Source organism: Lissotriton vulgaris, unplaced genomic scaffold (assembly GCF_964263255.1).
Source record: "Lissotriton vulgaris unplaced genomic scaffold, aLisVul1.2 SCAFFOLD_2172, whole genome shotgun sequence".
NCBI classification, from domain to species: Eukaryota; Metazoa; Chordata; class Amphibia; order Caudata; family Salamandridae; genus Lissotriton; species Lissotriton vulgaris.
The window spans coordinates 256701-283169 of NW_028243964.1; the positions used below are offsets into that span (position 1 = coordinate 256701).

General features: G+C 43.9%; 1 protein-coding gene across 1 annotated transcript in view; it reads left to right on the plus strand.

Moving 5' to 3' along the window:
- Positions 1-26469, plus strand: part of LOC147668193 (rho guanine nucleotide exchange factor 37-like) — a gene marked incomplete at its 3' end in the record, with an annotated part of 239489 nt that overhangs the window by 64255 nt on the left and 148765 nt on the right. Inside the window, exons 3-4 of the mRNA XM_086948714.1 lie at positions 5073-5196; positions 6143-6290. Of these exons, the coding sequence (XP_086804840.1) occupies positions 5073-5196; positions 6143-6290 (272 nt within the window). The remainder of the gene's footprint in view (positions 1-5072; positions 5197-6142; positions 6291-26469) is intronic.

Here is a 26469-nt window from a genome sequence, read left to right on the forward strand (position 1 = left end):
ATGTAATAACTCCCCTGAAATGCAAAACCTAGCAAGTGCTGATCCTGTGGGTGTACCGAGAGCAACCGGAACGCCGATTCGATGTCTGATTTCGCCATCAGCGCTCCGGGGCCCAGATGAATTAACATGGCCACGGCATCATCGAACGATGCGTACCGTACTGAACAAACGTCTGGGTCAATGGCTTCGTTCACCGAAGAACCCCTTGGGGCAGACAAGTTGTGAAAGAGTCTAAACTCCCCCGGGTCTTTTTTCGGGACCACCCTTAACGGGGAACACACGAAATCCGCCACCGGCGGGCGATGAAAAGGCCCCGCCACCCGCCCCAAGCTGACTTCCTTTGCAATCTTCTTTGCCGCAACACTTGGGTTGTGTTGGACAGATAACTGATTCTTACAAAAGGACTCCCCCCGAAAATCCCCCGCCGGGATGTTGAAGCCATATAGGAATCCCTTCCTCAAAACCTCGGCGGATACATGATCAGGGTATTTGTTCAACCAAGGAGTCAGAGCCATGATATCAACAGGTGTACGCAATCGGTTACAAAGTCTTACCTCACTCCTGCTTAGACCCCCCTTTTCCTCCCGCCCCGCTGTTTTTAGATCTACAGCTACTCTCCGGGTGTGAGGAGTTCCCACAGCCTGCACACGCATGCCTGAACCTACATGTCCCCTGGGGCCTGTTACAGTTGCCTCTATTGAAGCCCCAACAAACCCCCCGCTTGCCGCCATTCCCGCCAGTCTTGGGCTGATAGTCCCCACCGGCGCCCCCTCGAAAGGGCACCGCGGGCTTTTGGCGAACTAACCCCGACCCGCTCCCCTCCGGCGAGGACGTACCTGCCGCTCCAGGCAAGAGCTGCTTGTGCCATGACACCGAGTCGAGGCAATCCCAAGTTAAAGTAGTATCAAACTCTTTCGCTTTACGGAATTTCATATTGTAACCTTTCCATTCATCCCCCTCATACATGGAATAAAAATCCATAATCCTATTCTGATAGCAAGTCAACTCGGTCATAAGTTCAGGCTTACGTTCCCCCATGACTGCAATAAATATAGAAAAGGCCTTAACCCAGTTTGTTACAGTTTCATCAACCCTGAATTCCGCCATCTTGGCGCGCCATACACTGGGATGCCATAAATCTTTCTGGAATTTTGCATATTCCATCTCGCGATGGTCAGTCAATAATGAAAACATATTTACATACTTCTCCCCCCCATATTAGTTCTTTTGTGGCCATAGGGATGTGCTGTGCCACCTTTTCCCGCCTTGAGGGTAATGAACCCTCCCCTGCCATAGGCAATATTTGCTTACCAGGCTCGGCCGTTGTGTCTGCCGCCTTTTCCCGGCTAACCGCGGGTCCTCCCGGCGCCACCTGTGAGGGAACAAGAGGAACATTCGCCGTTGCGGCCTCTCTCGACTGCCGCAATTGCTCGATTATTAGTCTGGCCTCCTCGGCCGGGTCACCTGCAGCCACTGCCCCCCCTGCTTTCTTCTTGAGCCATGGCAACACCGCCGCTAACTGGATGGCCAATTCGGGGTGCATCTCCTCATCGTTAACCGAAGTAATTACAACCGGGATCGGCAAACCTGTATCTGGGTTCGGTACCGGGCTGTCCGCCGGTGTGATGGGGGCAACTGGGGGTACCTCAGGAACAGGGACCTCCCCAGAAACCGCCCTCCTCTTAACCCGCTTCCCCCTACCCTCTGGGACGACTCCCAGCAAGGCCGGGCCTATTACCTTCTTCGGACGGCCTGAGTCGTTCTGGGCCGCTAACTGTCTCTTAACCTCAGCCAAACCTCGACCGATCGAGTCAACTTTTCCGAGCTTTCGGTCCATGCTGGCCATTCGGTTCGACAAATGGCACAATACCTTCTCCATCTCGGAGCTTTTTCCCGCTTTCTTGCCGACCATGGTTTCGGGTACTCAGCTCTAGTTGATCAACGAGGTCCTGGATCCTTCGTACTTCAAGTAACTGAAAGAGAAACAAAAAGATTACAAGTTCTCAAAATTGCCGCTTGTTCCGTCGAGGGCTCATGAGCAACGGGTTGGTGCAGCCTTCAGAGCACAGGAACAAGAGGACGCTTCTTCGGATTCCCGCTCTATTTATCCATCTGCGGGAGGGCGGGGACCCTCCTCCGGTACGCCTACTGGGCGTGGTCTTCCGTGCAGGTGTCTAGGACAACCCCTCCTGGGCGGGAAAGGGCGCGCCCCGGCTACGCCACTTCGGGCATACCAGCCGAGCCACGCCTCCCGCCCAAAATGGTTACCCGGGGGGATCGAGGCACCCAACCATACGTTCGGGGGGACGGAGTGGTCGCCCCTTTCCAAACTTGCTCTCCTGTGCAGCTAACGGGATTGAAATTACTGTGCTCAGATGCACAGGCTGATGAGAGACCTCAGCAGTCCCATGTCGAAAACTGGAAGTACTCTTTCCATCTTCCCAGTTACCACAATAAATTGAGAAAATATTGCTAATTTTGGTGCTACTTGGGGATAACGGTAGGGATTAAGTAATCTATTGCATGTAAAATAAAGTACTCCTGTGCTGAAATTAAAAATAAATCACAATTATTTTTCTCTTATAGGTTCCTTGTTTAATTCAGATGTAGAGTGGGCTTCCTGTGTAGATCACTGGGTGAGGAAGACCAGTGCACTTCCATAGCACCAACTGGTTGGAGTAGGTGGCTCCACAGGAAAAGAAAAATGAAGTGTTACTGGAGCAGTGGGATGATGGTAGAGGAATTGAAGAGGGGCACCTCACATGTGTAGGGGGGCAGGGACGCGATTGAAAAGAAAAAACCCAGATGCATTTCTGTCATGGTCTGTCACTTCTTGGACCCTATCATTGGTAAAAATTATTTTTATCACAACTGACCCACCTATTTTTATACTATGGCCCAAACTATTCTGCTCTTTTTCCATCTTCCAGCTAATTATCAAACATCTGGTAGACCAGGAATGCTGGTTGATCTGGTTCAGGGATACTCAACACCCTTTTCTACAGGCTCTGTCTGATCTTTCTTTCATGTCAGGTCCTGGTGCACCCTTGATCTATAATAATTTGGTTACAATTTCAGCAGCAGGAGAATCCTTTTATGACTGGCTGTTCTCTGCTTTGGAACTCGATGCTTCACTCAAAGCCTTCCTCGCTCCTCCTGGTTTTCCAATGAGCTTTTGACTGTTAACAGGAAATGTAAAGCAATAGGAAGATCATGTAGAAAAAATGTTTGACCTGAGTCTAAAGAGAATTATAGTAAAAAAACTATCATAAACGTATCCGCCCAACATGCATCACATACATTGTTTCTAAAACTGAAAGGCAAAAAAACGCATCCAACGGACCTGTCACCATTATAAAGCTCAGTCATATTTAATGCCGAGTCTTGTAAGACTACAGCCCCTTCCTGGCAAACACTGTGCAAGTGCAAGACCATTTAAATTGTTTTCCTTGATAAAATAGCAAAACTGAAGTGAAAATTGATTTACAGCCATTCCTTGATTCCATTTATATCTCTTCATCTCCGATAAACATGAAAAACGTCTCCTCACAAAAGTTATTTCACCAGGCTCTTCAGCCCAGCCCTTGTAAACAGAGCTTCAGCACTCCCAAAACGTCCAACCCAGTTTTTGTCCTATTCATTCTTCGTTTAACACATCAGCAATGTTACTGGTGTGCGCAATTCTTGGTGTGAAAGACGTTTGTTTTACATATGATTATTTTATTTTAAAAACGTATTCTCGGGAATGGAGTGTATACATTTTGCTACAAGGTTGGCGGTAGATTGAGACGTTGGTATTATATTTTTAGTAAAACATATTGATACTCTGAATATTTCTTTACTGCAGGAAGCATTAATAATTGTGTTGTGTGACGTATTGATGCTATCAAATAGTTTCCTTCGCTGTGGAACTGTAGCTGGTCCAGTTTAAACTGCACAATAGCAATAACAACCAGATTAATATCCGACTTTGTCCTGCATATGTGACATTATCAAGCTTCATGCATGGCCAATATGATAACTGTTTGTTTAACAGTCGCATTCCAAATATAGGGATCTCTAAATCCATTCCTCTACAATATGCTGTTGAATAATCTAGATATAGTCTTTTAAATAGGCCTGGCCGTGAAATGAGGTCCCGCTTATGGAGTTTGCAGAGTTTTTGCCACTCCACACTCCATGTAGCACGCAGAGTTTAGAAAATATCCACTCTGCATAGCAGAGCAGAGTTTTTTCCTTGCTCACGCTTGCCAGCGTTAAGTTGGCGAGAGCGAGCAAGGGAAATCTTACTCCAGACCACCTCCTGGCAAGATTTCTCAACGTGGGTGGACGCGGATGTTCGATCCCGCTCATGTTGAGAAATCCTCTGTTCGCGTTGAGGAAGCTGCCGCTCGAGTAGAACATCTACTCAAGCAGCAGAAAGCAGCTGTGCCCTCTTCTTCTGATTTTCCAGTGCCGGACAAACATCTGGTGCTACAAATCATTGCGAACAGCGCAACTTAATGCTCTTTGCTGCTTGAGGAATTCTACATTGCGTGGCAGAGTTTCTGGGTCACTATGCAGGACTCCACGAACTACGCCCAGGCCTACTTTTAAACTTGAGCTTTGTAAAATTGAATCTGCTTAGAATAAAATAGCAAGGTCTTTAGTAGGATTATCTCAATGTGGGATGTGAAATTTATCGTACATAATAAAATCCCACACCACAGTGTTCTAGATATGTCGGTGCGATAAATAACACCTTATCTGAGCTTTTCCCATAATGGGGCATGACATGATGATTTTGTGCTTACTGTATTAATAATCCGCATGTGATGTTATTCACAGGGGATTTTTCGTGACAATTTTCAAAAGGTTTGTTCTGACAAGATGTGTTGGGGAATGCAGACTTTATGTTTTTCGGTTTCATAGAGTGCGCTTACACTCGAAGGTCTCATGGGGCTAAAGCTTGCCCCTTACCATTGAGTAGAAAAAAGTAAAGCTTTTAGTGTTTTTCTAAACAATGAGAGTGAAGGAATGAATCTGCTAGAAGGTCGTAGTTAATTCAGAGTCTGTTTTGTTTTGATTTCCAGATTCCGGCTATTGCTGTGGATGAGCTTCTGTCAAACACAGATGAAATTCTTAGGGTGTCCCAGGCGTTTCTGGAGGAGCTGAAGCAGTCTGACTGTCAAGAGCAGGACCAGCTCTGCTTAATTGGTGCGTTGAACTGTTAGGTTTCCTAGTCTCAGGGGCGCCTCTAGGCAAGGAGCGTCGGTAGGGGGGCCCTGAAGAGGGGGTCCGGGCGGGGCAGAGCGCGGAGGCCAGTGAAGAGGGGGGTCAGGGTGTTTTGAAGTGGAACAGAGCCGGAGGCCGCCAAATCCCTGCCAGGGGCCGCCACGCAAATATGTATCCATCCTCAGAGGATTATTATATTAAGGATATATATTGGGGTGGTGGACCCTGGGATTTGGTGGCCCTGTGCAGGTGCACAGCTTGCACATGCCTAAGGCCGCCCCTGCTTTAAACCGAAGTTTCTGCTTTCTCTCTCCCTACAGCCTATGCTTTTTCTACTTCACCACTTGGTGTCTACCTGTTGTTGCTCTCCCGGTGGTTTCCAGGCCTTCCCTCGCCCCTATGTCCAACTTCCTGGCTAATATAAAGCCACATGGCCTTTACATTGCCTGTTTTCGTTCTTTGCACTGGTTGGCTGTCTTCTACTACCTCTGTGATTGAGGTGTTTATTTTGAGGCTACATTTTAGTCTCCATCAGTGGTGAGCATGGCCTGCCCAGGTGCCTTTTGATGTGCATTTACGTGAACAAAGCTTGGCAGCTGAGCAGTACTGTGCCACTGTATGATGGCACGGTCTCTGAGGCTTCCAGCAAGGGCATCATGGGTGATCGAGGTTTCTGACGCTGGGACATGATCCCATGTAACTACACTAAGATCATCTTTTTACTCCAAAAACAATCATCAGGTGAGCAGCAAACGAAGGTGACCTCCTGTGTGGGTCGCCCATAAGAAATTAGGCTGGTAACAATGTGAAACACTAGCTTGATCCTTTAGGTTAACCAGACCCTTCTCCAACATTGTGTCCCCTTTCCACACGCCGCCACAGCATTTTTGACTGACGTGTAGATGCTAACTATTGTCCAATCTCCCAGGTAACCTGTTTGTGACGTACAGCCACGACATGGAGCTGGTCTATCGGGTTTACTGCGCGGATTACAAGAAGGCCCTCTCGCTGCTGGATGACTACAAGAAGAATGAGGGCTTGTACAAGGAGATCCTGAACTGCGTCAATACTGGACTGTAAGTAGGAAAGCCTTCACTTCCATGCCAGGCCACTGCACACTTCTGGTGGGCTACACAAGCTGTCACGAGTACACTGCACACAATTCTGCACAAGTGTGAGGCCCAGAGAAAGGGACGAGGAAATGCAGTGAGGGGCAGAAGTGAGCACAGCAAAAGAAGTTTAAATATAGTCCCCCCCCCCCACTCCCCCCCCCCCCCACCCCGGTTAATGGCAGGCGGTGCGGTCCCTCTAATGCTAAATAAGCCCGTACATTTTTTGAGATCTACCTCACACCTTGTTTACGAAAACCTGAACAAGGGTTCAAGCTAGTGTCAAGACAAAGAATCTGGGATGCCTGCGCCTCCTGGACAGTGGAAAGGGCAACAGTCTGGGACTCTTTCTACAGAAGCCCTTGGTTGAGAGCTGCTTCCAGTCTGCCCGCATGCTGACCGTTCAATTGTGTTCTCAGTATTCTTGACACAACTGCAGCAGTACATTCCTACACAGCCCTCTGAGCAATCATACGCTCTTGTCATGCTCATGCAACCAGCAGATTACAGAAGAAACACTCTTATGTGGGAAATTACACTAATTCAACACATGAAAGTGATAGACAATATTTCAACATGGGAGCACACATTACTCATGATTTAACATCTATTTCGTCTTGGTAACATATTGATGGATAGTCAGCAAACCCTATCATACCACATTGCCTTCTGTCAATCATTGTGTACCAGAAAAGACTGCCCGATCTCATATCATCTTGGACCACTGCCACTTAACCCCAGTATACTTCACCTTAGCACACCACAACACAATGTGAAAGGACACAATACAATATACTATACCTGGGGGAACAAGTATGTGATTCTGAAATCAAACTAGTGTCCTATTAACTATGGATTTGCTGCCCTTGCTGGTTAATTCCCCATCTGTGGGATAATTTACAGATGTCAACACAAAAAAATCTCTTCTTCTAGCTCGGACTGATCAAAAGTTTTTAAAAAACTGCACATGAAAGATACTTAGGCCCTGGAAGTATGAGGTCTGGGGGGTGCTGTAACACCCTCAAAATAGCCATGCTGTTGTTCAGAAGGTGAATGAGCAATAACGATACCTTTTCGTTTTTCTTCTATTTTGTCACAGGGGTCAAATATCATTACTGCCTTCTGACAAATTGCTGGTTATTCTTTTAACCTGGACATTTGTGTTTTCTTTCTCTGACTGCAAAGTGAGAGGCTTTTGTAATGTAAATCATCTGACAACCCAGCTGAGAGTGAAAGGAAAGACTGTCAAGTGTTATTCTTTTCTAACAAAACAAAATCTTAACTGTACAAATATTTCAAAATGTATCAGCAGTTAGGAAGGCACAAATGAAGCACTTTCTTTTCTTCTTCTGAAATGTGATGAAAATAAATATTTTAAGTGAATCACAACAAATCAAGGTACTTTACTTGGAAATGCGCAAATGATAAATACTCAGTGAAACTCAGTTTCCACACATTATCATTTGATCCCTGTAAAGTTTTATTAGTAAAATTAAATGTCTGTGCAAATTTCGTGGCAATTTCAGTGGAAAATGTGCTGTTTGTACATGACAATGTGCTACCACACCATGCCTTAGAAATATATTTGCGGCAGTGTGCTCCAAAATGCACCACTGGCTACATACCACACCCGTACCACTTTCTTGCTGAAAGTGTGGCGTCTTTTATACACTTATTGTTTGTGTGATGCTTGGATTTTTCACAATCCCTATGACCTCAGAGACAGAGGTGCAACTAGAGCCAAATTTTGGGAGGGGCTAATAATAATTTCAGGGGGGGCTACGTCTTCCAGCAGTAGGCAGAGTGGAGCTGCAGGGACTCTAAGAAGGGGTGAAAACACAACAAAACCTGGTTAACAAGTACATGGTCTTTTAAAGACCTGTGAAGTACTTGGGTCCGGCTGCAACAAGGCGGTTTGCAGCCCGAGAAGCTGTCTCAGCCCGGGCTGACACACACAACGGTGCGGGCTGAAACCCTTTGAGCCCAATGGGTGTTGTGCGCCTGCTCAGAGACGTAACACTGATTGCTGCACTCCCTCTCTGAAAATTGCTCTGTCACCAGGGCCGGACTGGGAACCAAAACCGGCCCTGGCAAAGTGCTCGGCCGCCCCCCCCCCACCCCACTTGGGGGGGGGGGGGGGGGGGGGGGGGTTGGAGGTGCTGCCGAGCTCTTTGCCGGGCCCGTTTTTTGGCCGATTTTGTTGCAGGGCCGATTATGCTGCAAAAACGGCCCTGTAACAAAATCGGCTCCCAGGGGCTCAAAACCGGCCCCCACCCTTGCGGCGCACCGGGGATTGCCCGGTGCCCGCTATGGCCAGTCCGGGCCTGTCCATGATCCCTGGGAAGGGAATGTAGTTCCTGACTCTTATCAAATAGTTATTGATTGCCTTTAGCCTTCTTGTTGCTGTACTCGTGCATGAAAGAGGTGCGGTGTGCTAAGTACACCAGTTGATTCACCAAGAGAAATAAAAACTTTAAACATTTAAATGTAACTTAAACAGAATTGAAATATTGAGTTCCTGTTTCTCATTGAAATACTTTGCTTTAACATTCATGAAAATTCATGTTTTTTTTCTCAAAGTAGCAAGAGATCTCTTTGAATTTTAGGAAAGTCTCAATTATCGTGCTTTTTTAAAGTGTTCTGGCCACACCTGAAGCTCTCGCATCACACCGTTACATCAGAACTACCCTTATAATTAAAAGTACACTAAGGAACTTTAATCACAGTCCCAGACCTACCACACGTACTACACACCACCACAATACAATATGTTATGACTGCAAAATTGGAGTCTCACGTAGTTCCCCTAAACTAGGGAGTCTCTGGAAATGGTGGAATGTTTGCTGCACAAACCTTAGAACATGACACAATGTAACCTCATTACTTATTAAATTCTTCAACAACACATACTGACACTTCACACCACACCAAAGACATCAACTACACAACATGTGACACAACACCACACTGACCTCACTCAGGTAAGTACAGCCTGACATACCTAACTTTAAAGACTGTGGATCACGTCAGTAGTGACATCACCCAAGGAGCACTGCCCTCTGCCTAGATCATATCTCATAACAATGTTTTACTGTAAATATAAACGGAAGGTAGCAGTGCTATTATACAGGCTTAAAGTAACAAAGAGACAACAGAGAGACAAAATCCATCTGGCTACGTCCAGAGAGGCAGGCCTGGGCCCGTCCAGGAGGAGGTCGTGTGACCGGCAGGGCTGGGCGCGAGAGGTGGGGTCGGACCTCCCTGCCCCTTGTTTGACCAGCGTGTTGGGCTTGCGCCGCGCTCGCAGAACAATGCCAGCTATGCAGCGGGTGGGTGTGGACAGGACAGGGAGCCAGTGTGGTTGTGAGAATGTGCCAACCTCGTGTTCTCAGCCCTTTATGTTTGCTAATCCTGTTGTTGTTTTGATTCATTTCAATCCAGTCATCTGATCGCAGAAACAAACAGCACACACAGAAAGAACTCCGTGGGCAGGCATACATGGCTGCCACTGCAAGATATCAACTGTGGTGGTGGTGGCCGGGGGTGCAGGCCTGCACAGGTGCCAAGTGTTTGCACAGCTTTTTAAAATGAGTCCCTCTTGCCCCTGCTTAATCTGTCAGAGTGCCACAAACTTATTATCGACTGTGTTGCTTAGGCTGCCAGGTCGACGATGTGTTCAGTTTATGTAGTCACTGTTGCACATAGTATATTTGCAGACATCACTACATCTTATTAACAGGTGGGTTGATCGTTGTCGAAATGGAGAGATTTTTCAACTTTTCTTTATTTCCTCTCTTAATGTCTTTGTCACTCTCTCTAACTCACTTTCATTTCAGTTTATTTTCTGTTTTTCTCCCTTCAGCCCACCTTGTAAATTCCCTTCTTTTTACTGACTTTCTGTCCTTCTTTTACTGTTCTTTGCCTGGCGTTTCTCCTTTATTCAAAAGCACCTATGTGCACTCTGCTTGGTTAATCGTTTGTCAATGGTTCAGTGAGCTAAATACTCATTACAGACCTCTGTTGTGATCTGCGGGCCATGCGTTCAAATCCTGGCGAGCCCACCTCATTCTGACTTTGGCAAATCGAATAACATTAAATTGCATAATAACTTCATCTACTAGTCACAACGCTTTTGGAAACAGTACAGCTGTTGCATTATATAACTGAATGTAAATAGAAAGCTCCCCCCACAGCAGAAACAGTACCCAGGGCGTAACTTCTGGCTTTGAATTCTCTCTTTCTCCATTAGCAGAACATTCACAAAAGTGGTTAACCAATGTGTACTTTGGTGACATGTTTGAAATGTAAACACATTTACCTGGCAGAAGGTTCATTTAGGCCTTGAGTTATTCAACTACCTATGGGAGTCAGAGAGCCTTCAGCAAACAATCCTTCGGACTGCAAGCAGGCCTTTGTTTATACCACATTTCTCCCACATGAATTATATAGGTGCCAACATTTCATTAAATCATAAGATGCACAACCCCAGGATTCTGAAAGGCTAAGTTCAGAATGGCATGTGGCACAAGAACCTACGTGTGTCACCTGGAGTGCTGATTGACAGTCTACACTACCAGTGGCGTAACAAAACTTGAGCCCCCCCCCTGCAATGTACGCTGTGGGGGCCACTTCCCTGGCCCACCACCTTGCACTTTTGCTGAGGGGGTCCCCTGCACCATGGGGGCTGCAGGGCTTATGTTACTCCACTGTAGACTAACTTCCAAACGCACCGCTTGGTGCCACACACTTCATTACATATTAGTTCAGTCATCCATTGGGCTGACCACCAAGTCCCACACAACAGCCACATGCTAGCCCAGCCTCTATTTCCACTGGTTTATGTTCGGAAGTTCAGACCTTCATCAACACCTGTCTGGGGAAATTCCTATGGCCAAACACCATCAGCAATAACAACCTATGATAGCAGACTTCCAACTCCCTGCTCATGAAGAAATCATGAAAAGATGCTGGGGATGGATAGGTCACACCCTTCAAAAACCAACAGGCAAGCCTTGACCTGGAACCCTCAAGGGAAAAGGAAAAGAGTGGAACCTAAGGAACACCTGGCGCCAAGGCCTCAAGGCTGACTACAAGAAGAGCCTGGAGTTAGATTGAAAGAAAAGCCCAGGATAGAGATAGCTGTAGAGTACTATTTCATGACATTTATCACAGGAGTGGTAGCAGACATAAGTAAGTCACTATGTTCAGAGGGAATGAGCTGAAAATGTGCCTATTTATGAGAAAATACTTTGGGTAAGGTGAGGTTGGCAGTTTTCAAATATAGGTCTAGATTGCAAATTAATGCCCCAAATAGAATTTATTCAAGATTTTTGCCAGTTGAACTTTACAACATAGCTGACAATTTAAGAACTTCACGCCTGGTGGAAAATGTACAGTAGATACAAACAGTGTCGCTGCTTTGGAAGCTTGAGTGAATTGTGGTTTGGTAGCAGGATTTCCAGGTTGATGTTGCCTTTAAGACTTCTTCAACTTGTGAGCCAGCGTCAAGAGGCATTTTTGTGCATCCATCCTGACATGTAAGTATGAGGGGTCACTGCAGGGGCAGTGCTGGGGAGGGTGTAGTCCAGAGATGGAGCCTTTGTAATAGTTGAAGCTCAGTGTGTAAATCCCCAGAACACGGTATAAGTCCGACAATTCTCTCTTGGTGCGCACCCTCACGCTCAGATTTTGCCACCCCACTCAAGATACTGGGCTTTAGATTGCGGTGGGTGGCATACTGCCTCCTTGCTGCCACTAATGCTGGCTTTTCCCCTGCTGGCCACCTTTCACAGCCTCCAACTTTTCACCTCTGCATGGTGGCCTACCAGGAGTCAGCACCCATATCACCACTGCACCTCCTCCACTGCGTCTCTAAGGCACTATTTCCATTGTTGCCCCTGTACATCTACACAACCTGAAGTCACCCAGAACCGTGCCATGTTCTCTCTGTTCTGAGTAGCACTGAGATGTACATTTGGCAGAAGAGGCAGTAGCACTCCCAGAAGCTCCAGCTAATCATCTTGAACATGCTGGTCTCAAGCGGCAGATTGCAGACAGAGTGCTAACAATTCTATTCAGTATATCGTTTGAGGACTGCGCCACCATGCTGCCACAGATTGGCTGTGATCATTAGGGGCAGAGATCTGCCCTTGTATTTTTGGTGGTAGTTCAGCAGTAATCAATAACTAATTATTTTTTTTAAATGGCACGTCGTCCATGCCCCACCCATCTTCAGAAGGTTAATTTCAGTGAGATTGGACTTCAGTAATCCATGTGTGCAGTGAGTTTCATATCTTGGAGGCGTGGCATTTGAAGTACCTGTTGTTCACTCTTGTACGCGTAGACCATGGAACCAGTAGTTCAAGGTGAGAGGAAGAGCAACCAACATGACCAGGTCAGTGGTGACAGCATTTGTCACATATGAAGGTAGGGACTGGAAGATACTAAGCCAGATGTACAAAGCACAATGTTTGAAATGAATCTTTTTGTTTGTTTGTGAGTAAGTGTAATGACTTAAGGGGGGGGGGGTATGAATTTACTTGTCAATTCTCACTAGGAGAGCATCTCACATTGGTATGCCAGGCTTTAGGAAGAGCAATCTGCAGGCAAAATGTTTTCTTGCATGAAGGAGACTCAAGTCCATGCTTGAATCTCCAAAGACTAGATTAGGGTAATGGTGTGTATGGCCTACCACTAAAGAATTGGGCCATCTATATCAAACACACAAAAGGTGACAGGAGGGATTCATGCAATTTGTCTAGTCATGCAGTCGCTTGGGCTAGCATTCCAGTCTATCGTTCTTTTGCCCACCATACCACCTCAGTTTAAAATCTATTCATATTCATATCAGTCTTTAGCCTGCTGAGGTAGGAACACGCAAGGCCCAACTGACACGCCGGGCCCCCCGAACTAGAAGCGAAGCAACAAAGTCCACTTCGTCCTGATTGGGGCTCTCGTGTTGGGTTTAGCTGGCACAGTGAGTGTGGGACCCACGTCTGGGCATATCTTTGCCACATAGGGCACTGCATTAAACACACAAAAGGTGACAAGAGGAATGCTTGCAATTTATTTAATCACTGGCAATTGCTCGAGTATCATTCCAACCCATTGCTCACCTTACCACCTCAGTTTGGACCCAGCCATATGCAAATCAGTCTTAACCCTATTTTACTAGGTCCAGCCCGTACTGTCAGGCCAGGCCCTCCTTGACCCAGAACACAAGCAACTCAAGACTGGTTTCTTCTTAATTGGGGCTATTCAGTTCGGTTGTTGGGTGTAGCTTGCCTCCAGTGGCACAGTGAGCACAAGACACACTTCTGGGCATACCCTTGCCACTTAAGGCGGTACATCAAAAACACAAAACGTGATTTGAGGAATGCTTGCATTTGTCTAACCACTGGCAATCGCTTGGGTAGCATTTCAACCTATCATTCTTTTGCCCACAATGCCATCTCAGTTTGAACCCAGTCATATGCAAATCAGTCTTGACCCTGCCTCAATAGGAACAATCCAGCCCGCTGTAGATAGAGGATTCTTTGAAATTGTGTGGGATCTCGGGCGTGGTCTGGCCACGCAGGAAGATGGCCGCCTGCTAGGAGAACTCGGACCCCTGACGAGCTTCCTAGCCTTACCTGTTCGCGTGGGTTGTCTCTGAACCGCTGACTGCACTTGGAAGCCAATAGGGATTGCTCCGGTGGTTTTGTAATTCGGATGGCAGCTTTTGTTCCCGAGTTGGAGCGGCGACGGTGAGACGGCTGGTCCGGCGATGTGCGCTGCGGTGTTTGCGCGCTTCTGAAGCCGCGCCTCTCCTCAGCGAGGGCGGCGTTCTCCACAACACAGGGCCGCGCCTCCTCATGTTGTAGGCCGCGCCCCCTCAGGCGCTTCACCAAGTCCACGGTCTATCTCTTTTAACGCCTTTGCCTGCATTTCTATGTAACCAGCGCCCTCCACAGCAATTAATCAGCTAACTACACACTTCACTGGGACAAAAGCGCCATAACAGTGAAAGGAGAAATTATTTGTACACATATTTCTGTTTCTCTACTGAACAACGCTCTCTCTCCAGTTCACTATGTACAAATGATCAATTATAATGGCACAAATCTGCAAGATTATTGCTGCATGACTTCAAATTACTCAAGGATTGCTTTTTCATACAGAAGATGATTTGAATATCCCTTGAAAAGTCAGTATTAACGGTACAGGCAGATTTACATGCAGAAGTACTGTTTCATCTTTCTCCTTGTCTCCAATCACCTGACTTTGATACTTTTATTCAGCCGATTTAGGAGACATATACAACTTTTGAGTCAGAGTTACTTGACTCTATCAGTTTTTTAATATGTCATCCTGTTCCTCTATTGTGACGCTTTCCTAATTCCGCTTTAAAAGTTGCAGGCGGATGGGGGGTGAGAGAAGGAGGGCTGTATTTTCAGTTGCACTTACCGCTATATGTTATTTGCTCATGTGAATTGCTTCATATCTCCTGTTTTCTTTGTGCCAGCCCTGAGAATATAATACTTTACCTTCAAAATTCAGTGTGTATTCTCATATTACGTGCAATCACTTTGTCATTATTGCCTTGCTAGTCCATTGTTGTGCTCATTTACTGTACTTCCATACTTTGCTTCTGAGGTACTTTTGGCACGCATGACTTGATACTTTCACACTGCTTTGGTTTAGTGCCATACTATTTATGATTTTGTGAAAATGTTGTACTGATTTGTTCAAATCTCAGGCATTAATTGTATGCTGTTCGCTTTGGTCATTCACTTGCTGCTCATATTTTATTATCCTCCTGCTATTTGCTATATTTCATCATTGCCTCATATTCCAATATTCCTTCTATTCGCTATTGTAGACCACCAATACAAAGGTGCACGGAAATGTCTAATAATAGAAATGGTGGTCGTGGTCCTAAAGAAACACTTTTTACTGATGTGGTTAAACAATCCTCTGCTTTGCAAACTAAAGGTAATGGATCTGCGTCACCTCCTGCACCGCAAGCTGCATCACCTCAGAGCGACAAATCCTTATCTGATACCATGCAACGCATTTTGCAAGAACTCTCTGGAGTTAACCGTCGACTGGAAGGTCTGGATATTGCTATGACTACATTAACTGCAGAGACCAAGTCTATTAGGGCAGACCTCACTACTTTCCATACAAGGATTGACGTAATTGACTCTAAGATAGGGGATATAGAAGGTCGTCTGGATTCTGTTCAGGGTTCAGATCAAGATCTGCTCTTTTTACATAGTAAGATCATCGATTTGGAAGATCGCAGTCGAAGAGACAATATCCGCTTTTTTGGTTTTCCAGAAAATATAGAACAGCAAGATGCGAAGTCCTTTCTTTGTAATGCCCTTCCCACTTTGACTGGTATTTCTTTTACTCCTCCTATTGAGCTCCAACGTGCTCATAGACTGGGCCCACTACGTTCCGGTACTTCGGCAAGACCCAGGCCAATTATTGCTTGTTTTCTCCGACATGAGCAAACCAGACAGATTTTATCATTGGCTCGCACTCATGGTTCCTTCCTGTTTCAAGGTCATACCATCCATATGGCCGCAGACTTTTCTAAAGAAACGAATGAGAGGAGGAAAGCGTTTCTTTCCATGCGGCCCCAGTTACGTCAAATGGAAATTAAATATGGCTTATTTGAACCTGCCTGATTCCGTATTACCAGGAATGGAGAGTCCAAAGACTTTTATGATCCTGCACTTCTCCAACAGTTTCTGGACGATATCAAATCCAATGACATGGAGACTCAGTCTTCTTCCTCTACTCAACCTCCTCAGTCTAAGTCTTCCTCTATGAATCTGCCAACATCTCAGTCACACACCCCTCCTGAATTTAGACAATGTGGCAGGATCTTACTTGTCTGTCTCGTTCTCAGGAGGACAGGGATTCAGCTCTACGCTCTGTCTCCTCTCATACTACCACGCAACAGAGAGACAAGTCTAGATCACCTCTTAAGACGCCTTCTGATGCTGACTGAATTTACTTTTATGCTCTAATATTTTCTCCTTTTTTCTTATTCTATAAGTTTATAGCAGTATTCGTTGCTCACAATGCTTTGTGGTTTGTTTAGTCTATTGAGACTTTTATGCAAGGTATAATATGATTCATTATACTTAGTGTTCTGTATAATACCTCATGGCTTACTACTTTTATATATACGCTATTAATATGTGGTTTTCAGTTTTACAGTCACTCAATCATTTTCAGGTTCTACTTATTATATACTATAAGACTGTTATCTCACTGTAGGTAGTTTTTCTTCCTTCCTATGTACTCTTCCTGTTATAGCGATGTTATTGTTCTTTGGGTAATCGCTCAATATTTCATTCATTAATTATTTCACTTTTGAATTATGTCTATTTGCTTCATTGTTTTCTATGTTTCGATTATTTCTCATCAGTGTCTTCTGTCTCTATTTACTTGCATGATTTTATGGGAGTTTTTCTTCCTTGTCTTTGCATGATGTCTCTATCCCTCTTTTATGGACCATTGTTGGTTTGTCTTCTTTTCGTGTTTCTCTTCTTCTTTTCTTTATCCTCATATTCTTGTCTAGGTTTTAATCTAAAGTCGCCTATCTTTCTGTGATGTGATAACTTCTGTTCTTGTTTTATATTGTGTTATCTGTCCCCCCTGTTCTTTCATGGTTTCGCATTACCCGTTTGGCCTCCTCACAAGTATATCTTTGTCTCAAGGCTTGACTCAAAACTGTCACCTTTACTGTGGTGGTCCTTTTTGCAATGCATTCTTTTCTAATGTTATTGTGCTTGTTATTTAACGTGGCACTATTCATTTCCTTCAGTGCTCACTTCGCTTGGGATACTTTCATGTATTTCTTAAAATACATCCTGATATTTTCTTATGCTTTTATTCCCATGTATTATTGTCTGTACTTTCTTTTATCTTCTCTACACCTCCTTCTATTGGTGCTGGCTTTCTCTATTCCTCTCATTTAACTTTCATATTTTCTTTCTCACTCTATCTCTCGCATCTCTTTCAATATGCAATATGTATCGCTTTTCTTCCATTTCCCTTGTTTTTTATTTTTCTTCCCCCGTTATTCTTTTATTGTATGATTCTTATATCTTGATTTTTTTTTTTTCATTTTTACTGCTTGTATTTCATGATAATGTTATATGGTTTTCCATATTTTTCTTGTTATAATCATACTCTGAATGCGTTTTACAGATTCAGTTTTCTTACTTGCTCCCAGAATCCCAATTTTTCCTTGCTTGGAGGGGGTCCGATCTCTCCCTTGGTGCTGCTGTAGGTGCACCCAGACCCGTAATTAACAGTCTAGGTTTCCTTTTTCTTTTCTTTCTTTCTTTCTTTCTTTCTTTCTTTCTTTCTTTCTTTCTTTCTTTCTTTCTTTCTTTCTTTCTTTCTTTCTTTCTTTCTTTCTTTCTTTCTTTCTCATTCTCTTCTTTGTACCTTTAATACTTTTTCTCTCTCGATTCATATTTGCTGTGTCTCTTCCACTCTTCATCCTGTCTTTATAATTTCCTTTCCCCTCTTCTTTTCCTTCTCTCTTCTTCATCCCTGCCCAGAGTAGCAAACCTCTTCTCTTATCTCTATTTCATTTTCTTTTTTCTTTATCATCTTCTTGTTCAATTCTATTGTCATGTCTTCTATCCATCCGTTGTCAGTGATTTCCTGGAATGTTCATGGCCTCACCCACTATATTAAACGAAAGAAGGTTCTTTCTTATTTGCATTCTAAACATATAGATGTTGCCTTATTGCAGGAAACTCATTTGGACGATATCGAATCTAGCAAACTTAGCAGGGATTGGGTTGGTAAAGTCATTCATAGCACTATTTCTAAACCAGATCCCACTAATCCCAACTCTGTTCATAAATGTGGAGTTGCCATTCTCTTTTGAAAGTCACTTCCTTTTACGATTATCAAGACATGGACTGATCCATATGGTCGATATGTATTTGTTAAGTTGAAACTTGGGAATTCTTTCATTTGTCTTGGCTCTGTCTACGCTCCATTAGGTTCCAAGAAGCAATTTTTCGTTCGCCTCAACCGCCTCCTCACTGAAATAAATGCTACCCAATTTCTCATTGGAGGTGATTGGAACTTGGCTCCAGACCCTACCCTTGACAGAACAGGCTGCCTTGATTCCGTCAATGCGTCCGATAGAGCCATTTTGCGTGACATTCTTTCTGATACTGGTCTTGTTGATCATTGGAGACTGTCACCCTCAAGATAAAGAATATACATTCTTTTCTTCTACCCACCGTACATTCTCCCGTCTTGACTACTTTCTTCTTTCACAACATACAGTCTGGCTAGTTACAGAATCCAAAATCCTAGAAGCAGCCATTTCTGATCACTCCCCTGTTTTCTTGTCTCTTGATTTAGGCCTCTCCAATCCAGGACGCAAGTCCTGGCGTCTGAACATCAATAAATATAAAACACCAACAAATTAACTTCTTCTACAGTCACACATGCGGGAATACCTTTTGAATAATGAGGACTCAATTTCCTCTAAGCGAACGGTATGGACAGCTGCTAAGGCAACTATCAGAGGCCAACTTATGCAGGGCGCTGCTCTATATAACAAAAAAAACATTACCAAACAGACTGAATTGGAAAAAGATATTAGCCGACTTTCCCAATTATATGTCTCAAAACCAACCCTTCAAAACCGTAAATTGTTAGAGCAGGCACGCATGTCTCTTAATAGTCTTTTTACTTCTAAGGCCGAATATGCCTTACAAAAGATGAAAGAGCGTCACTATGAGCAGGGTGAAAAAGCAGGCCGACTGCTGGCTGCACAATTACGCCAGAGGGAGGTTGCTATGGCAATTCCCGCTATTAAATCAAGTTCTGGCACTATGTTTACTCGACCGCAAGAAATCGTTGATGAATTTGCTTCATTTTACAGATCTCTTTATTCACCAAGCACTCACATAGACACTTCAGAGATGTCAATTTTTTTGGATACGATACACCTTCCATGACTCTCTGATGATGGTAGAGCTCTACTTGACGGAGATATCACGAAGGAGGAAATTTCCTCAGCTATTGCTGCCTTGCCGTACCATAAAGCACCAGGCGAGGATGGTTTCCCTCCTGAATTTTTCAAATGGACAGGTCAGAGTATGATTGATACTCTTCATGAGGCATTTGCAGAAGCCACAGAGGAATCTTCTCTTGGTCCTATTTCCAACAAGGCCATAATAGCTGTTTTACCAAAACCTGGTAAAGATCCTCTGCTGTGTGGTAGCTACCGTCCCATATCTCTCTTAAACTCTGACGTTAAGATTCTTGCGAGTATTCTCGCATCTCGTCTTCGTAAGGTTTTACCTTCTTTAACCCACAATTCACAGGTAGGCTTTGTTCCTGGTCGGTCATCTCGAAATCATTTACGTACCCTCTCTCATGCTTTGTGGTCGGCTAAAAATCTCGCTAACAATGCCTTACTCCTTTCTTTGGATGCCGAAAAAGCATTCGACCGAATTGAGTGGGAGTATCTTTTTACCATAATGCAATGCTTTGGTTTGGGCGACCAATTTGTAGCTAAGGTGCGTCTGTTATATGATAGTCCTTCAGCTCAAGTTAACTGCAGGCGGTTTTCTTTCTACCCCATTTCCAATCAGACGGGGTACTCGTCAAGGTTGTCCTCTTTCCCCTCTTCTTTTTCTTTTGGGATTGGAACATTTAGCTGCTGCAATACGTCAATCATTTGCTGTGGTTGGTGTTCCTCTTCCAATTGGTCATTCAAAAATGTATTTATACGCGGATGATATTCTTCTCACACTTACAGATCTTCCCCGCTCTCTCCCTGCTCTCCTTAGTATCATAAATAATTTCTCCTCTTTTTCCGGTTATAAGATTAATTGGGATAAGAGTGAAGCACTGCCCATGTCCATTGGTACCACAAAAGCTGCAATTTCTGGTTTTCCATTTCACTGGCAATCTTCTCGCCTTAAATATTTAGGAGTGTTGATTAACAGAGGATTGGATAACATAGTTATGGACAATTTCACGCCGTTGATTGCACAAATGCAAAGAGATTTTGATAAATGGAAAGTCCTCGGCTTATCTCTTTGGGGGCGGGTTCAGGCGGTTAAGATGGTCACCCTACCGCGATTCCTTTATGTCCTAGGCATGCTTCCGCTAAACATCCCCCTGCCTATTCTTCGGTCCACTGACTCCAAAATTAAACTTTTTATCTGGGGTACGGCCAAACCACGTCTTACTTTGGCCAAATTGAAATCTCACCAATTACACGGGGGATTGGGTCTTCCCTCTATTGAGCATTACTCACTCGCCCTTCATCTCTCACAACTTTCCTTATTTTTGCCCAAATCTAAAGACATACCTCAGTGGGTCCCACTTGAACGTCACTTATTATCTTCTAGTCCTGGCTTGTCCCTTCTATATGGTAAGGGTTCCAGTTCTTCCGACCCCAAAAATCCTATCTTATCTGCGATGTATAAATCTTGGCAAAGAAGTCATCGTTTACTTAAATGTAACTCGCGGCTTCATGTCAAAGCTTTTTTATGGTCCAACTCGGCTATTCGCGTTCATGGTCGCATGTTATCATGGCCTCTATGGCAGATGGCCGGTATTCACTCTTTGGAACAACTGTTCCAAGACAACAACTTTAAATCTTTCTCTCAAATCAGCGATGAATTCCAATTACCATCCACACACTTGCGTCAATATACTCAACTTCAACAAGCCATCACAAAACATTTAGGTTCTCCACCTGAACTGTTGTCCACGTCTCCTATTTTGTCGTATTTGCATTTGTGGGGGAATTTTAAGGGTGTGACTTCTGGTCTTTATAAAACCTTCCTACATCCTCTTTTTTCGCAACCTCTCTCGAAAGCTCTTCAATTAAAATGGCAATCTCGCTTATTAGTTACATATTCCATTGCTCAATGGGATCAGATTCTGGAAGGTTTACATAAAGGTGTCCGAGAGGCTCGTCTCAAATTTTGCATTTTCAAAATCATCCACGATTGGCACTGGTCTCCATCTAAACTACATCATGCTAAACTGACAACGCACTCTTTATGCTGGAGATGTTCTGCCTCTGGTTGTGATATTACACACATTATCTGTGAATGCCCTCGTACTAGACCATTTTGGCTTTTTATAAGAAAGACTTTGGCATCTTCTATGTCATTGCCATTACCCTTCACTTCTGCAAATATTATTTCACATGATTTCCGAGGTCTCCCGACACTATCTAAACCACAGGCGCGTCTTCTACATACTGCTTTGGCTACGGGCAAAATCTGTATATTACGTCATTGGAAATCCTCTTTATCTCCTTCTCAGGAAGAATGGCTGGTGGCTATGGTACAAACAGCCTCTTATGAACGCGTAATTTATAACTTGCAGGATCAGGCTTCTGTTTTTCTTCAAACATGGTCCCCATTCCTTGAAGCCACGGTGGAAAATGACTCTGTCTCCACTCCTCCCTCTCCATCGTCTGTTATACCTCCTTAATTAATCTCATTTTCTATTTGTGTACTTTTCCTGAGGTTTCTTTTCTGCTCCTTAATTCTTTCCTTATATCTTAGTCCAATCTTCTTTCTTCTTTCCTTTGTTACTCTGGGTTTCTTTCTTTCTTTCTTTCTTTCTTTGATTCCCTTTTCTTTCATTTTTTTTTCTTTTTTCTCTTCCTTTCATTTATTTGCTTTCTAACTTACAGTATATTTAACATTTTTACTTCTCCATGTCCATTGTATCCTATGTATAATTACATTATTGCCATACCTGTATTATGATTCATTTATCAATATCTTCTTGTATTATCTATTTACATATGTATGTATTTCTGTATTTCCACCTAAAATTCTTTAATAAAAAATTTCAACACAAAAAGAAATTCCGTGGGATCCTTCCAGTGACCCTGTGGGATATCACAAACCAACTTGGTAGCTTTGTACAACCTGATATATTGCCATGTGCGCTCACGTTTTATTTAAAAAAAATATAAGATTCAACACTGCTCCATGTAGTCTCATCAAAGTCTCATCAACGAAGAGTGCGGTCCACAAGGGTGCTTTCTTATGTGCTTGCTTCTGAGCCTCATATGATGGAGCGTCACATGCTCACAGACCAGGATGTGCTGTCTCTTCTCTGCTTGCCTCTGGTTAGAGCCTTGTCACGTGCCCACCTGGGAGCCCACGTCTTGTCATGTGCCCATCTGGGAGCGCACATCAATCCATCCATGCATATTCAAGTAGTTCAAGTTCTCAGACTGTTTTTTGTCAGAACAGAGATTTTCTTACCCAGACACAAATTACTTTGAATAACGCCCTCTTTCTGATATCACCACATGGTAAGGTTGATTGTGCATTGGGCGAGTTTGGGCTTTTATGAAACACTGAACCCGGGCTTCAACTTCACTCCAAAACCCACAAACCATGCACACCTTCACACAAACACACAGTTATGCAGGTGGTAAAAACGCTCAGATCCAACCTGCACATAGACCAACCAATATACTGACACTCAGGTCCACACTTAATGGTAGGTCTTATGAACAATGTATGGTTGGACAAACAAAAATCCAAGAGCCGTTCATACACACTCATACATGCTCAGAAGAATCCATCATTTAGGTGTCTATGCACAAGGACTAACAGGTACATGTCCACGTGCAGATATAACTGCAGTCAGACAAGCACTTTGTGCAAAAGCCAACAGACATACAGGCACCCTTTTATACAGATAAACAGGCATACAAATACTTGTATAAATAGACCAAATTGCACTCATGCACCCATTCACATAAACAGACAAACAGATGACAGTTCATGCAGGCCTGCAGACAAAGAGACAACCTTGCAAGTAGGTCGAAAACATGTAGAGACGCATGCATATGAGCCAATAGCTATAGAGCCACTTATCAGCAAAGGACAAAAGACATGTAGACACCATTAAATACAGCCACAGGCAAACAGAAGATACCAAGGGAGGAGGATGTAGGCTAACAGCAAGAGCGGTCAACCTCGAAGCTGGGGAACTGTGTTTGAGTCTCGGCAAGGGACGCTCAACATCCTGTGATTTCAGACAAATCACTTAATCTCCGCTTGCCTAACACATTTTTTACAAAAAGAATCCGTCCATCTGTAATGCAATTGGTCCTCATGTAAAGAGCTCTGATTCCTTCGGGTCAAGTTTGCGCTATATAAAACTCTGGAAAAAAACCTCACAGACATATGGTTGTCCATGCACATGCTGGTTCATAGGCAGACAAATACAATGTGCACATAAAAGTGCAATTTAATGGTAATAATAACAATATACCCACTTAAAAGACACCCATTTACATGGAGGATAGTACCCTGCCAACACACAGATACCATCACAGACATTCAGATGCACGGACAGACAAATGAATTCAATTTAAATGGGACGTTCCAAAGGGAAACAACCTTTACAACGCAGTTATTACATCGCACTACACTTACAACACAGTCATTACATTGCAACATCCCTTACAACACGTCACTACAATGCAGGCATTACAACGCAAACCATTACAGCGCATGTCATTACAACGCATACCATTGCAACGCATACCATTACAACGCATAGTACCCCTACACTATCCAAAACGTACCCTACTGTTGCACCCCCTGGAGTTAGAATAGTAATTTTTACCCCTACACTATCCAACACTTACCCTACTGATGCTCCCCCTGGAGTTAGAATAGCCATTTGTACCCCTATACTATCCAATACTTACCTTAAATGCAATGTAATGGTATGCGTTGTAATCATATGCGTTGTAAAGGTAGTATGCGATGTAATGGAATGCATTGTAAAGGTAGTTTTTATGTCTCGCCTATGCAGCGTGCATGCGTTGCATAGGTTAAAGACCTTTAAGAAGCAAGTCGGTTTTGAGCCCAAAAACGTGCACGCGTTGCATTGCTTTTAATGGCAACGGGTGAACTTTCAGTGATTCCCTTGCGGGAGCAAGCAGGGATGGCATATATTAGCAATTATCGCGCCTTGCTACTCGCTTCCGCACGGGAATCACGCAGGCCCCCTCCTCTCTCCTCCCCCCCCTGCTGCCGCGCGATGCACGCACGCTTGTGCTTGTTATAACTCCTGAGAAGTTATCAAATGCTACTCTCAGCTCCTCTCGTGTCTCTTTTTTGTATTTAGGTAAACCTATCAACTGTGACATATTCCTTTATCTCTGAAATAGTTACATTCTTTAAAAATAATGTTATGTTAAGGGGTTTTAAACGATGGACGCACCCGCAAAAAATATGAAAACAAACTTAATCTCCTTTATGCCGTTCAGTTTTCAGTGGGTGGCGAGCTCCAATTCCTTCGCAACTCTCGGTATTTCGAGTTTTTACGGAAAAGAGGTAAAAATTGCCAAATTACAAGTGGAAAATTGCAGGACACTAAAAAATAGCTGAAATAGGTGTGGTAGGCGCCTCTTTCTACAGGTTATTCCTCATTCCCTGTGGCAAGTTCGTAATCACGGAGTTTTACCATACGTAGTAAATACCTAAAGCCCCATATTCCTATGCACAAGCAAGGCACGCTCTCCCTCAGGGGACCGCATCGACCTCATAGTTAAGGAGATAAGTGAATGCCTCAGACAGGAATTTCCAGAAGGACCGGTCTTTCAGGTTTCAACTAATGCACAGAAACCACCTAGCAACATTTAATGATACTGGCAGCTTCTCACACAACCCCGCTCCGCCCCTTCCGGCCTTACTTTCTATACTTGTTCTGGTTGAAATACCCGACACACAGCGGTGCTCACGTTTTGCATACATGCCAACATTTTAGGACAGGGGCGTGGGAGATTCAAAGTAATTTGTACAGATATTAAACAATAGATGAGTTTAGGGAATTGAAGAACGGTAGAAGTAAATTAAAGTATACTGTTAACACGTATTAGTTTTCTGTAAAATATATAATTGCTTTCTATTTCTCTAAGGCACAGGAAAAGGATAAGAACTAAGCCACCGTGACCAAGCTGAACCGTCTTCTCATTCACAGATACACAGATTCTTATTTACAGGAACATTAGTAAAGGTTGGATATGCCTACGATTTTCCTTAAGATGTTCGTTTTTCGAGGTGCACAAAGTTTCACAAATCTGTGAAAAGCGTTTGCTTATAATACTTGCTAGAATTTACCTCCTGAACACAATGTTCAGGAATAACAAATATGGCGGAAATTGTTTAATGTTTCTGCCCTTTTTCTCGACTAAGAAAGTACACGTGGAGAACTCCCTTCATTTTCAGTTGCTGAGACTATGGGTGCACATGGGCTATTTCACACTCTATTTTCAATCTTACAACACTATTTTTAGCATTACAATGGGCAAATTCAGTTTGAAACGCCAGAATGAATGTTTTGGAATACTCTAAATGTTTTATGGGAGACCATCACATTCCCTTTACTCACCTCTGTAAGCTATCCTGGATGCACACATGATCCCAACCCAATGTTTAAAACTTAGGACTGCGAGGATCCTGCTACATTGGCATATTTTTATTTATTTGCGAGGACCCTGGGATATTGTGGTTTTCTCTGCAATATTGTGTGGGATTTACAGATGGAAATTGCAACGAAATTGAAATTGAAACTCCAACGAATCCAAAACGCCTCAGCAAGACTCATATTAGACATCCCACGCAACGAACACATCTCTGGTCACCTTAAAGACCTCCACTGGCTACCCGTCAATAAGAGGATCACTTTCCGACTGCTTACCCACGCACACAAATCACTCTACGACATTGGTCCAGAATGCCTCAACTCACGACTGTCCTTCTACACCCCCTCCCGCCAACTACGTTCTTCCAGCCAAGCCCTCGCCACTGTCCCTCGCATCAACAAGACCACCATGGGAGGCAGATCCTTTTCATACCTGGCTGCTAAAACATGGAACTCACTCCCCGCTTACCTTCGCCTTACCCAGAACCACCTAGCATTCAGAAAGCAACTTAAAACGTGGATATTTGACAAGTAATCCTCCTCCCCTTCCTAAGCGCCTTGAAACCCTCCGGGTATGTAGTGCGCTATATAAATTCTATGACTTGACTTGACTTGACAAATGATAGTTCTATAAATCAGAATCTGAGAATTCCAACCTCAAATCTCAGCTTTTTGCCGT